The sequence below is a fragment of the Procambarus clarkii genome, chromosome 4 (genome assembly GCF_040958095.1).
Source record: "Procambarus clarkii isolate CNS0578487 chromosome 4, FALCON_Pclarkii_2.0, whole genome shotgun sequence".
Lineage (NCBI taxonomy): Eukaryota > Metazoa > Arthropoda > Malacostraca > Decapoda > Cambaridae > Procambarus > Procambarus clarkii.
Window position 1 is genome coordinate 57,606,380 of NC_091153.1, and position 14,416 is coordinate 57,620,795.

A 14,416-nucleotide genomic window follows, 5' to 3' on the forward strand; every position below is an offset into this window, starting at 1 on the left:
AAGTGTACAGGTGAGTGGTGTGTACAGGTGCATGAAGTGTACAGGTGCGTGAAGTGTACAGGTGCGTGAAGTGTACAGGTGCGTGAAGTGTACAGGTGGGTGAAGTGTGCTGGCTCGTGAAGTGTACAGGTGCGTGAAGTGTACAGGTGCGTGAAGTGTACAGGTGCGTGAAGTGTACTGGTGCGTGAAGTGTACTGGTGCGTGAAGTGTACTGGTGCGTGAAGTGTACAGGTGCGTGAAGTGTACAGGTGCGTGAAGTGTACTGGTGCGTGAAGTGTACTGGTGCGTGAAGTGTACAGGTGCGTGAAGTGTACAGGTGCGTGAAGTGTCCTGGTGCGTGAAGTGTACAGGGGCGTGAAGTGTACAGGTGCGTGGAGTGTACTGGTGCGTGAAATGTACAGGTGCGTGAAGTGTACAGGTGCGTGGAGTGTACTGGTGCGTGAAGTGTACAGGTGCGTGAAGTGTACAGGTGCGTGAAGTGTACAGGTGCGTGAAGTGTACAGGTGCGTGAAGTGTACTGGTGCGTGAAGTGTACAGGTGCGTGAAGTGTACAGGTGCATGAAGTGTACAGGTGCGTGAAGTGTACAGGTGCGTGAAGTGTACAGGTGCATGGAGTGTACAGGTGCGTGGAGTGTACTAGTGCGTGAAGTGTACAGGTGCGTGAAGTGTACAGGTGCATGAAGTGTACAGGTGCGTGAAGTGTACAGGTGCGTGAAGTGTACAGGTGCGTGGAGTGTACAGGTGTGTGAAGTGTACAGGTGCATGAAGTGTACAGGTGCGTGAAGTGTACAGGTGCGTGAAATGTACAGGTGCATGAAGTGTACAGGTGCGTGAAGTGTACAGGTGCGTGAAGTGTACAGGTGCGTGTAGTGTACAGGTGCGTGAAGTGTACAGGTGCGTGAAGTGTACAGGTGCGTGAAGTGTACAGGTGGGTGAAATGTGCTGGCTCGTGAAGTGTACCGGTGCGTGAAGTGTACAGGTGCGTGAAGTGTACAGGTGCGTGAAGTGTACAGGTGCGTGAAGTGTACTGGTGCGTGAAGTGTACAGGTGTGTGAAGTGTACAGGTGCGTGGAGTGTACAGGTGTGTGAAGTGTACAGATGCGTGGAGTGTACAGGTGTGTGAAGTGTACAGGTGTGTGAAGTGTACAGGTGCGTGGAGTGTACAGGTGCTTGAAGTGTACAGGTGCGTGAAGTTTACAGGTGTGTGAAGTGTACAGGTGCGTGAAGTGTACAGGTGCGTGAAGTGTACAGGTGCGTGAAGTGTACAGGTGTGTGAAGTGTACAGGTGCGTGGAGTGTACAGGTGTGTGAAGTGTACAGATGCGTGGAGTGTACAAGTGTGTGAAGTGTACAGGTGTGTGAAGTGTACAGGTGCGTGGAGTGTACAGGTGCGTGAAGTGTACAGGTGCGTGAAGTTTACAGGTGTGTGAAGTGTACATGTGCGTATAGTGTAAAGGTGCGTGAAGTGTACAGGTGTGTGAAGTGTACAGGTGCGTGAAGTGTACAGGTGGGTGAAGTGTACAGGTGCGTAAAGTGTACAGGTGTGTGAAGTGTACATGTGCTTGAAGTGTACAGGTGTGTGAAGTGTACAGGTGCGTGAAGTGTACTGGTGTGTGAAGTGTACAGGTGGGTGAAGTGTACAGGTGCGTGAAGTGTACAGCTGCGTGAAGTGTACAGGTGCGTGAAGTGTACAGGTGCGTGAAGTGTACAGGTGCGTGAAGTGTACAGGTGCATGAAGTGTACAGGTGCGTGAAGTGTACAGGTGCGTGAAGTGTACAGGTGCGTGAAGTGTACAGGTGGGTGAAATGTGCTGGCTCGTGAAGTGTACAGGTGCGTGAAGTGTACAGGTGCGTGAAGTGTACAGGTGCGTGAAGTGTACAGGTTCGTGAAGTGTACTGTTGCGTGAAGTGTACTGGTGCGTGAAGTGTACTGGTGCGTGAAGTGTACAGGTGCGTGAAGTGTTCTGGTGCGTGAAGTGTACAGGTGTGTGAAGTGTACAGGTGCGTTGAGTGTACAGGTGTGTGAAGTGTACAGGTGTGTGAAGTGTACAGGTGCGTGGAGTGTACAGGTGCGTGAAGTGTACAGGTGTGTGAAGTGTACAGGTGCGTGAAGTGTAAAGGTGCGTGAAGTGTACAGGTGTGTGAAGTGTACAGGTGCGTGAAGTGTACAGGTGCGTGAAGTGTACAGGTGCGTGAAGTGTACAGGTGCGTGAAGTGTACAGGTGCGTGAAGTGTACAGGTGCGTGAAGTGTACAGGTGTGTGAAGTGTACAGGTGCGTAAAGTGTACAGGTGTGTGAAGTGTACAGGTGCGTAAAGTGTACAGGTGTGTGAAGTGTACATGTGCTTGAAGTGTACAGGTGTGTGAAGTGTACAGGTGCGTGAAGTGTACAGGTGCGTGAAGTGTACAGGTGCGTGAAGTGTACAGGTGCGTGAAGTGTACAGGTGCGTGAAGTGTACAGGTGTGTGAAGTGTACAGGTGCGTAAAGTGTACAGGTGTGTGAAGTGTACAGGTGCGTAAAGTGTACAGGTGTGTGAAGTGTACATGTGCTTGAAGTGTACAGGTGTGTGAAGTGTACAGGTGCGTGAAGTGTACAGGTGTGTGAAGTGTACAGGTGCGTGACGTGTACAGGTGCGTGAAGTGTACAGGTGCGTGAAGTGTACAGGTGCGTGAAGTGTACAGGTGCGTGAAGTGTACAGGTGCGTGAAGTGTACAGGTGCGTGAAGTGTACAGGTGCGTGAAGTGTACCGGTGTGTGAAGTGTACCGGTGTGTGAAGTGTACAGGTGCATGAAGCGTACAGGTGTGTGAAGTGTACAGGTGCGTGGAATGTACAGGTACGTGGAGTGTACAGGTGCGTGAAGTGTACAGGTGCGTGAAGTGTACAGGTGCGTGAAGTGTACAGGTGGGTGAAGTGTACAGGTGGGTGAAGTGTACAGGTGCGTGAAGTGTACAGGTGGGTGAAGTGTACAGGTGCGTGGAGTGTACAGGTGGGTGAAGTGTACAGGTGCGTGAAGTGTACAGGTGGGTGAAGTGTACAGGTGCGTGAAGTGTACATTTGGGTGAAGTCTACAGGTGCGTGAAGTGTACAGGTGGGTGAAGTGTACAGGTGCGTGGAGTGTACAGGTGCGTGAAGTGTACAGGTGCGTGAAGTGTACAGGTGCGTGAAGTGTACAGGTGGGTGAAGTGTACAGGTGCGTGGAATGTACAGGTGCGTGGCGTGTACAGGTGCGTGAAGTGTACAGGTGCGTGAAGTGTACAGGTGCGTGAAGTGTACAGGTGCGTGGAATGTACAGGCGCGTGGAGTGTACAGGTGCGTGAAGTGTACAGGTGCGTGAAGTGTACAGGTGCGTGAAGTGTACAGGTGGGTGAAGTGTACAGGTGTGTGAAGTGTACAGGTGCGTGAAGTGTACAGGTGTGTGAAGTGTACAGGTGCGTGAAGTGTACAGGTGGGTGAAGTGTACAGGTGCGTGGAATGTACAGGAGCGTGGAGTGTACAGGTGCGTGAAGTGTACAGGTGCGTGAAGTGTACAGGTGGGTGAGGTGTACAGGTGCGTGAAGTGTACAGGTGGGTGAAGTGTACAGGTGCGTGAAGTGTACAGGTGGGTGAAGTGTACAGGTGGGTAAGGTGTACAGGTGCGTGAAGTGTACAGGTGCGTGAAGTGTACAGGTGGGTGAAGTGTACAGGTGTGTGAAGTGTACAGGTGTGTGAAGTGTACAGGTGCGTGAAATAGTATAACAAAGGAGATATTAAAGTGTTCAACTTTAATTTTAAAGTTGAACTTTAAATATTGGTTTGGAAAAAAATGGTTGATAATTCATGGAGCAGTTTACAGGGTTTTTAGCACAGACATATATGTATATATATATATATATATATATATATATATATATATATGTCGTACCTAATAGCCAGAACGCACTTCTCAGCCTACTATGCAAGGCCCGATTTGCCTAATAAGCCAAGTTTTCATGAATTAATTGTTTTTCGACTACCTAACCTACCTAACCTAACCTAACCTAACTTTTTCGGCTACCTAACCAAACCTAACCTATAAAGATAGGTTAGGTTAGGTTAGGTAGGGTTGGTTAGGTTCGGTCATATATCTACGTTAATTTTAACTCCAATAAAAAATAATGACCTCATACATAATGAAATGGGTAGCTTTATCATTTCATAAGAAAAAAATTTGAAAAAATATATTAATTCAGGAAAACTTGGCTTATTAGGCAAATCGGGCCTTGAATAGTAGGCCAAAAAGTGAGTTCTGGCTACTAGGTACGACATATATATATATATATATATATATATATATATATATATATATATATATATATATATATATATATATATATATATATATATATATATTATATATATATATATACATATATATATATATATATATATATATATATATATATATATATATATATATATATATATATATATATATATATATATATATATATACATATAAAAGTTTGTGAGGGTACCACCTCTGGTGCCAATGTGGGGACCCATAGCCTCGGAGAAGAAAATAAAAAGTATTCAGAGGAGACCTTGTGGTCTCTCACTGAACATTTATATTATTTTCTCCTACCACCCCCATTCTTTTGTATGTACACATATATATTTACTTTATTTGAACTTTGTTACAAAAAAGGAGTTACATATGGGTTACAAAGATGGTTATCATAGGTTGTCGAGTTCCTCCAGCTCCTCAGATGGCTGGCAGGAACCCTGGATGCAGTGCGCATTTCCCCTCTGTATCGCCACACTGAGGAGCTGGAAAAGAAAGCTTGCAGCTCTCGGGTCCCTTGTTGTTTCAATGAGCCTAGAACCCAGTTCCTTCAAAAAACTGGTAGCACTTTTACCCCAGGCGCCGAGTGTCTCAGAAGCAATGGGGACAAAATTGTAGTGGTGATCCAGTTCTCTATACTTACGGGATTTGGCTGCTTCCCTGTGGGTGGCAGCGCCATCTGGTTGTGCAACACTGAGGTTAATGTAGGTGTTAGCCAGGGTTGATACGCACGTGTAGTCCCATACCAACTGCTTGCCATTCTTCCAGGGGTTCACTGTGATACCATCCGGGCGACCAATAAGAGCATCAGAGTTACGGGGCGTTAGGTAATGGGGCTCTCTTTCAGCTGGGCATCCAGCTGTGGTGAGGCTCCTCTTGATGATGTCGTTAACTTCACTGTGCCTCGAGTGCCATCCCCCTGTGCTTTGGCAGAGTAGGCCATGGTGGCCGTACCTGTCAGCCACTACCTCGCCGCAAATACACCTATATCTGGTGTGGATTGGGGCAGCAAGGCGGAGGGCCACAGCAATTCGGAGGGCGTGTGGTGTGAGACGCGTGCCAGTTGCCGACATTGGGGTTGCTAACAGGAAATCCCCTGCATGTGGTGCTGCTACTGCTGTGAGGCGAGCAATGTCGTGTTGTGTTGTTGCAGCACCCAGGCACTCTGCAGCAACTTGGTCTACAATGGGACCATCCCAGCTGGATTGCTTGTGGGCTTTTGGGGATGGTGGTTGAGGTGATTGGCCTGCACGAGAGGCCCACTCTGTGGCACAGCGTGTAAAATTGGGATCATGTACACCTGCCAGCTGATGTAAGTGGGCAGGTAGAATTTCCTTCACAAGGTCGTCGGATGCTGATAAGGAGGACAGGAAGGCTGGAACAGCGATTTGCGTTGCTGTTCGAACTCCGAGGCCCCCAAGTCTTACGGGAAGAGAGGCTTGTTTCCACTGTAGGTCATCGAGAGAGAGGTTAAGGGCTTTTTCTAGCATTGATTTCAGTAACCGGTCATACTCACTTAGTTTTTGGCTAGTGTAAGATGGTGAACACCTCAGAAAGTAGGTTAACCTGGGGAGGGACAGACATCTGGTGATGAGGTAGAGTGCATCATGAGCATCAATATCCTCAATCCTCCCATTCATCCTCTTAAGGTCGGCGATTTTCTTATCAAGGACCTCATCGATGGCTTTCAACCCCAGGGGAGCTCCTAGGAGTGTGCTGTCTTCAGGTTGAGTTTTATGAATATTTGGCAGAAGACCCTCTATTCTCTCTACGATGCCCTGGTTGGAACATATTATTTCACATTTAGAAGGGTTCAGGGTGAGGCCTAAAACTGCACCTTGCTCCTGAATTTTTCTGATGTCCTCCAGGAGGGAGTCTTGGGAACCAGCTAGGGTACCATCATCCAAGAACCAGATGTTAAGCTCGCTGGACAGGACCTCTGTGACTTGTTTGATGACTAAGCAGAAAAGGAGAGGAGCAAGGGGGTCACCCTGTTGGACGCCTTCTCGCGAGTCAATTTCATGTTCGCCAAAAAGTAGCTTAAGATCCATACTGTAGCATGAATGTACAAAAGGGTAGAGGGAAGGGAAATGACTATGAACCGCACGGAGTACAGCATCCCTCCGCACCAAATTGAAGGCATTTTTGAAATCTAGCTTGATAAGGGCCTTTTCGTCTGTGATGTTGGCGATGAAGGCTCGAGCTGCATGGGCTGCAGCCTCACACCCTTGTGGAATGCCAAACCCGAGCTGTTTTGGCTTCAGCATGTTGGCCGCTGAATCACTAACTGTTCTTGCAGCTGCCTTTGCGACGAGACGCCGGAGAGAATTACCCACAGCTATTGGCCTGATCCCTCCATCCTTTTTCTTTAGAGCACAGAGAGATGCTCCAAAAAAGATTGGTCTTATGGACGCTGGTATGTTGCCAGCTAGACATGTGTTGGTGAATCTGGTTAGTTCCACCAAGAGGTTCTTTGCAATGTCACCCAGTGCAGGGTTGAGCATTTGCTTGAGGTGGTTGGGTTTTAGTCCTGTGAACCCACCTGCTGATCCTGTAGGGAAGGACATGGCTGCTTTATGGACCACAGATTCAGCCACCCAGAGAGGTTCTGCTCCGGTAGCCCCCACTTGTACAATGTCGTCCTCACGCGGAGCCCTGGGTGGGTGTTTCTCCCTTAGGGCTTGAGCTGTTGCGGCATCTCTGTCGGCAATTGAGTCCTCACTGGTGATGACTCGTATTGCGCCAATAGTGTTTCCTTCTTCTATTTTCTTGGTGACTGATGTTCTGATTTTTGATGTCTCGGATATGCCACTGTTGCTCTTCCTGCGGTGGGGGTTTCTCGCGCGAGTGGGAAGGCGCACCTGGTTGTCCTCCCTGGGAAAATCATTTATAGCTTTGATGACTGAGGCAGCAAAGGTTTTGTCTCTCCTTGCAGGGGTGGCTAGACATATGTTGCCAAACATTAGGAGGTTGTGCCATGCTTGGGTCGTTCCAGGAGAGTATATACATTATATATATATATATATATATATATATATATATATATATATATATATATATATATATATATATATATATATATATATATATATTAGTATATTTTGGTAGCAGTCTTTCCTGTAGACATATTTTATTAAATATGACCGAAAAAGTAAGATTAATAATTCTAACACGAATTTTTTCAATCTTTCGTACATTATGCTTCACTGTTGGAGGTAAATCAAAAATCACTTCTCCAAAATTCATTTTTATTTCTAGTCTGACGCGACATGGGCGCGTTTCGTAAAACTTATTACATTTTCAAAGACTTCACAAATACACAACTGATTAGAACTTGCGTTTCCCTGATTTTATATCTACATTTGAGTGAGGTGGGAAGGGTGATGTGGCATTACATTTGAGTGAGGTGGGAAGGATGATGTGGCATTAGAGGATATTAATAGGGTATTAAAAGTATCAACACAAGACAGAACACGAAACAATGGATATTGAATAGAAGTGTTTGTAGAAAGCCTATTGGTCCATATTTCTTGATGCTTCTATATTGGAGCGGAGTCTTGAGGTGGGTAGAATATAGTTGTGCAATAATTGGCTGTTGATTGCTGGTGTTGACTTCTTGATGTGTAGTGCCTCGCAAACGTCAAGCCGCCTGCTATCGCTGTATCTATCGATGATTTCTGTGTTGTTTACTAGGATTTCTCTGGCGATGGTTTGGTTATGGGAAGAGATTATATGTTCCTTAATGGAGCCCTGTTGTTTATGCATCGTTAAACGCCTAGAAAGAGATGTTGTTGTCTTGCCTATATACTGGGTTTTTTGGAGCTTACAGTCCCCAAGTGGGCATTTGAAGGCATAGACGACGTTAGTCTCTTTTAAAGCGTTCTGTTTCGTGTCTGGAGAGTTTCTCATGAGTAGGCTGGCCGTTTTTCTGGTTTTATAGTAAATCGTCAGTTGTATCCTCTGATTTTTGTCTGTAGGGATAACGTTTCTATTAACAATATCTTTCAGGACCCTTTCCTCTGTTTTATGAGCTGTGGAAAAGAAGTTCCTGTAAAATAGTCTAATAGGGGGTATAGGTGTTGTGTTAGTTGTCTCTTCGGAGGTTGCATGGCTTTTCACTTTCCTTCTTATGATGTCTTCGATGAAACCATTGGAGAAGCCGTTATTGACTAGAACCTGCCTTACCCTACAGAGTTCTTCGTCGACTTGCTTCCATTCTGAGCTGTGGCTGAGAGCACGGTCGACGTATGCGTTAACAACACTCCTCTTGTACCTGTCAGGGCAGTCGCTGTTGGCTTTTAGGCACATTCCTATGTTTGTTTCCTTTGTGTAGACTGCAGTGTGGAAACCTCCGCCCTTTTCCATGACTGTTACATCTAGAAAAGGCAGCTTCCCATCCTTTTCCGTCTCGTAAGTGAAACGCAGCACGGAACTCTGCTCAAATGCCTCCTTCAGCTCCTGCAGATGTCTGACATCAGGTACCTGTGTAAAAATGTCGTCAACATACCTGCAGTATATGGCCGGTTTCAAGTTCATGTCGACTAAGACTTTTTGCTCGATGGTACCCATGTAGAAGTTTGCAAACAGGACACCTAGGGGAGAACCCATAGCGACCCCATCTACTTGCTTATACATATGCCCATCCGGGCTCAAGAAGGGTGCCTCTTTAGTACAAGCTTGGAGTAGTTTCCTCAGAATACTTTCTGGCATGTCAAGAGGAGTACAGGCTGGATCACGATACACTCTGTCGGCTATCATTCCGATTGTCTCGTCCACAGGTACGTTGGTAAACAGCGATTCTACGTCCAACGAGGCTCTTATCCCTGTGGCCCGTGCGCCCCGCAGTAAGTCCACAAATTCCTTTGGAGACTTCAGGCTGAAGGCGCAAGGAACATAAGGAGTCAGCAGGCCGTTGAGTCGCTTTGCCAATCTGTACGTGGGTGTGGGTATCTGGCTAATGATTGGCCGAAGTGGGTTTCCAGGCTTGTGCGTCTTGACATTTCCATACGCATATCCAGGTTTATATTCCCCAATGATCTTTGGCAGGTGGAGTCCGGATTTCTTGGCGTTCACAGTTTCGATCAGTTTGTTGACCTTTGTTTTTAATTCGGCTGTAGTGTCCTTCGTTACCCTTTGGAACTTAGTTTGGTCAGAGAGTATGATGTTCATTTTCGCCAGATATTCGTCTTTTTTAAGAATGACATATATTGGCGACTTGTCACCTCTCCTGACAACTATCTCCTTGTTCTCACGAAGGCTTTTAGCTGCCGCTCTAAGCTCGAGGGACAGTATGGTGCTTCTGTAGTTGCCTCGATTCTTTCCTCCTTCTGCAATAAGTTCTGCTTGTAAGGTATCTTTGGTAGTGACCTTCTTTTGTGTCTCGAGGTCGAATATGTCGTCCAACAGAATTTCCAACTCCACTTTCCGGGCCATTTCACTCGGTCTGGACATAACATGACAGTTTATGCCCAGATTTAGGAGAGTGACTTGGTCCTCAGTGAGGTTAATTCCTGCAAGGTTCAGGAAGCCATCTCTTGGTCGTGGAATTGCCATAGGTCCTCCATATAATGTTGTTAGTTTCTTGATAATCCTTGTTTCAGTGCTGAGGTGATGTTGGTCTGTGAGGATGTCGAGGTGTTGTTCAATGCGGGTACGGATACTATGGTCGATGTTGCTATTTCTCCACTCGTTTGTAGCATGAAGTAGTTGCGTTTTTTTGTCTTTGATTTCATTCTCTGAAATCAAAGACAAAAAAACGCAACTACTTCATGCTACAAACGAGTGGAGAAATAGCAACATCGACCATAGTATCCGTACCCGCATTGAACAACACCTCGACATCCTCACAGACCAACATCACCTCAGCACTGAAACAAGGATTATCAAGAAACTAACAACATTATATGGAGGACCTATGGCAATTCCACGACCAAGAGATGGCTTCCTGAACCTTGCAGGAATTAACCTCACTGAGGACCAAGTCACTCTCCTAAATCTGGGCATAAACTGTCATGTTATGTCCAGACCGAGTGAAATGGCCCGGAAAGTGGAGTTGGAAATTCTGTTGGACGACATATTCGACCTCGAGACACAAAAGAAGGTCACTACCAAAGATACCTTACAAGCAGAACTTATTGCAGAAGGAGGAAAGAATCGAGGCAACTACAGAAGCACCATACTGTCCCCCGAGCTTAGAGCGGCAGCTAAAAGCCTTCGTGAGAACAAGGAGATAGTTGTCAGGAGAGGTGACAAGTCGCCAATATATGTCATTCTTAAAAAAGACGAATATCTGGCGAAAATGAACATCATACTCTCTGACCAAACTAAGTTCCAAAGGGTAACGAAGGACACTACAGCCGAATTAAAAGCAAAGGTCAACAAACTGATCGAAACTGTGAACGCCAAGAAATCCGGACTCCACCTGCCAAAGATCATTGGGGAATATAAACCTGGATATGCGTATGGAAATGTCAAGACGCACAAGCCTGGAAACCCACTTCGGCCAATCATTAGCCAGATACCCACACCCACGTACAGATTGGCGAAGCGACTCAACGGCCTGCTGACTCCTTATGTTCCTTGCGCCTTCAGCCTGAAGTCTCCAAAGGAATTTGTGGACTTACTGCGGGGCGCACGGGCCACAGGGATAAGAGCCTCGTTGGACGTAGAATCGCTGTTTACCAACGTACCTGTGGACGAGACAATCGGAATGATAGCCGACAGAGTGTATCGTGATCCAGCCTGTACTCCTCTTGACATGCCAGAAAGTATTCTGAGGAAACTACTCCAAGCTTGTACTAAAGAGGCACCCTTCTTGAGCCCGGATGGGCACATGTATAAGCAAGTAGATGGGGTCGCTATGGGTTCTCCCCTAGGTGTCCTGTTTGCAAACTTCTACATGGGTACCATCGAGCAAAAAGTCTTAGTCGACATGAACTTGAAACCGGCCATATACTGCAGGTATGTTGACGACATTTTTACACAGGTACCTGATGTCAGACATCTGCAGGAGCTGAAGGAGGCATTTGAGCAGAGTTCCGTGCTGCGTTTCACTTACGAGACGGAAAAGGATGGGAAGCTGCCTTTTCTAGATGTAACAGTCATGGAAAAGGGCGGAGGTTTCCACACTGCAGTCTACACAAAGGAAACAAACATAGGAATGTGCCTAAATGCCAACAGCGACTGCCCTGACAGGTACAAGAGGAGTGTTGTTAACGCATACGTCGACCGTGCTCTCAGCCACAGCTCAGAATGGAAGCAAGTCGACGAAGAACTCTGTAGGGTAAGGCAGGTTCTAGTCAATAACGGCTTCTCCAATGGTTTCATCGAAGACATCATAAGAAGGAAAGTGAAAAGCCATGCAACCTCCGAAGAGACAACTAACACAACACCTATACCCCCTATTAGACTATTTTACATGAACTTCTTTTCCACAGCTCATAAAACAGAGGAAAGGGTCCTGAAAGATATTGTTAATAGAAACGTTATCCCTACAGACAAAAATCAGAGGATACAACTGACGATTTACTATAAAACCAGAAAAACGGCCAGCCTACTCATGAGAAACTCTCCAGACACGAAACAGAACGCTTTAAAAGAGACTAACGTCGTCTATGCCTTCAAATGCCCACTTGGGGACTGTAAGCTCCAAAAAACCCAGTATATAGGCAAGACAACAACATCTCTTTCTAGGCGTTTAACGATGCATAAACAACAGGGCTCCATTAAGGAACATATAATCTCTTCCCATAACCAAACCATCGCCAGAGAAATCCTAGTAAACAACACAGAAATCATCGATAGATACAGCGATAGCAGGCGGCAAGACAACAACATCTCTTTCTAGGCGTTTAACGATGCATAAACAACAGGGCTCCATTAAGGAACATATAATCTCTTCCCATAACCAAACCATCGCCAGAGAAATCCTAGTAAACAACACAGAAATCATCGATAGATACAGCGATAGCAGGCGGCTTGACGTTTGCGAGACACTACACATCAAGAAGTCAACACCAGCAATCAACAGCCAATTATTGCACAACTATATTCTACCCACCTCAAGACTCCGCTCCAATATAGAAGCATCAAGAAATATGGACCAATAGGCTTTCTACAAACACTTCTATTCAATATCCATTGTTTCGTGTTCTGTCTTGTGTTGATACTTTTAATACCCTATTAATATCCTCTAATGCCACATCATCCTTCCCACCTCACTCAAATGTAATGCCACATCACCCTTCCCACCTCACTCAAATGTAGATATAAAATCAGGGAAACGCAAGTTCTAATCAGTTGTGTATTTGTGAAGTCTTTGAAAATGTAATAAGTTTTACGAAACGCGCCCGTGTCGCGTCAGACTAGAAATAAAAATGAATTTTGGAGAAGTGATTTTTGATTTACCTCCAACAGTGAAGCATAATGTACGAAAGATTGAGAAAATTCGTGTTAGAATTATTAATCTTACTTTTTCGGTCATATTTAATAAAATATATATATATATATATATATATATATATATATATATATATATATATATATATATATATATATATATATATATATATATATATATATGTCGTACCTAGTAGCCAGAACACACATGTCAGCCTACTATGCATGGCCCGATTTGCCTAATAAGCCAAGTTTTACTTAATATATTTTCTCAAATTTTTTTCTAATGAAATGATAAAGCTACCCATTTCATTATGTATGAGGTCAATTTTTTTTTATTGGAGTTAAAATTAATGTAGATATATGACCGAACCTAAGCAACCCTACCTAACCTAACCTAACATATCTTTATAGGTTAGGTTAGGTAGCCGAAAAAGTTAGGTTAGGTTAGGTTAGGTAGTCAAAAAAACATTAATTCATGAAATCTTGGCTTATTAGGCAAATCGGGCCTTGCATAATAGGCTGAGAAGTGTGTTCTGACTACTAGGTACGACATATATATATATATATATATATATATATATATATATATATATATATATTTAATGTCCATTATTATGTAGCTCCAAGTCTATTATCCTAGTGACAATATTGTATATCAAAACCGACCATCAAGGAGTCCCTGGCTGTGTTTCTGCCTACACCGCTGCACCTGTTGGTGATGAGTGTGGCTCACACACACCCGCAGGTCTGGCCAGGTAACTCCACCAAACTTGTTCCGGACAATATATGTTTTTTTTATATATATCTACACAAACTCTGACCAGTCTCGCGATCTTCGCTTTCCAATGTTTACCTTTTGTTTACCTCTGTATGGGTTCGGACCCCGTCTCTGTAGGCGCTGGCCCCTCCCCCTCGCATCCTGGTGCTGACCACTGGCTCTCTCCTTCAGACTGTGGCCGGGGCACTCCAGCGCCCACAACAACCTGGGCACACTTCTTAACGACACCTCGGAAGCCGAGAACCACTTCCGGATGGCCCTGAAGGCCCACCCACACCACGCCCACGCCTACTACAACTTGGCCAACCTCAGACAGTAAGTGACATTTAAGTTACACCATCTTTCGTGTCCTCTGCTTTCTGGTTAACCTCTTACAGCAGATACGTGATCATTTCTCACTGCCTACACCCTCCACGCCCCACACGAGCACAAGTTGTACACCTCACAGGAGGAACAGTATCAGCTTAGTTACACCGTACCGAACCGTACCAGTACCGTACCTAGTTACACCGTACCGAACCGTACCAGTACCGTACCTAGTTACACCGTTGTATGGTACACAGTCCACCCACCACAGTACACACCATTTATACATATGCTACACACATCCACCAACCTAACCTAGCAACGTCAGTAGTTCATGTTCGTAGTATAATAAAAAATTGATTAGAATAAACAAATTTGAAAATAAATAGTTAAAAATAACGAAAATCACTCTGCTTGTTAGTCAAATGGGCCCCTTGCATACTAGGCCAAGTAGTACGGTTGTGGCTAAGGAACCCTTGGCTTCCCTTAGCTTATGTTCTGTGGCTTAAACCTGGACTACAGGAAATAGTTGACCACATCACCCGAATGCACTCGGGCATGGGGTTATATGAGTGCATAAGACTCTCCCCATGCTTATTGTTGGCTGGTGGTACAGTGGTACAGCACTCAGCT

The 14,416-nt window shown here is 45.3% G+C and overlaps 1 protein-coding gene across 1 annotated transcript in view; it reads left to right on the plus strand.

Annotated features, from left to right (window-relative positions):
• The window catches only part of LOC138371819 (protein O-mannosyl-transferase TMTC1-like), a 90,873-nt gene that overhangs the window by 73,466 nt on the left and 2,991 nt on the right, over window positions 1-14,416 (plus strand). Inside the window, exon 6 of the mRNA XM_069336845.1 lies at window positions 13,649-13,792. Within this exon, the coding sequence (XP_069192946.1) occupies window positions 13,649-13,792 (144 nt within the window). The remainder of the gene's footprint in view (window positions 1-13,648; window positions 13,793-14,416) is intronic.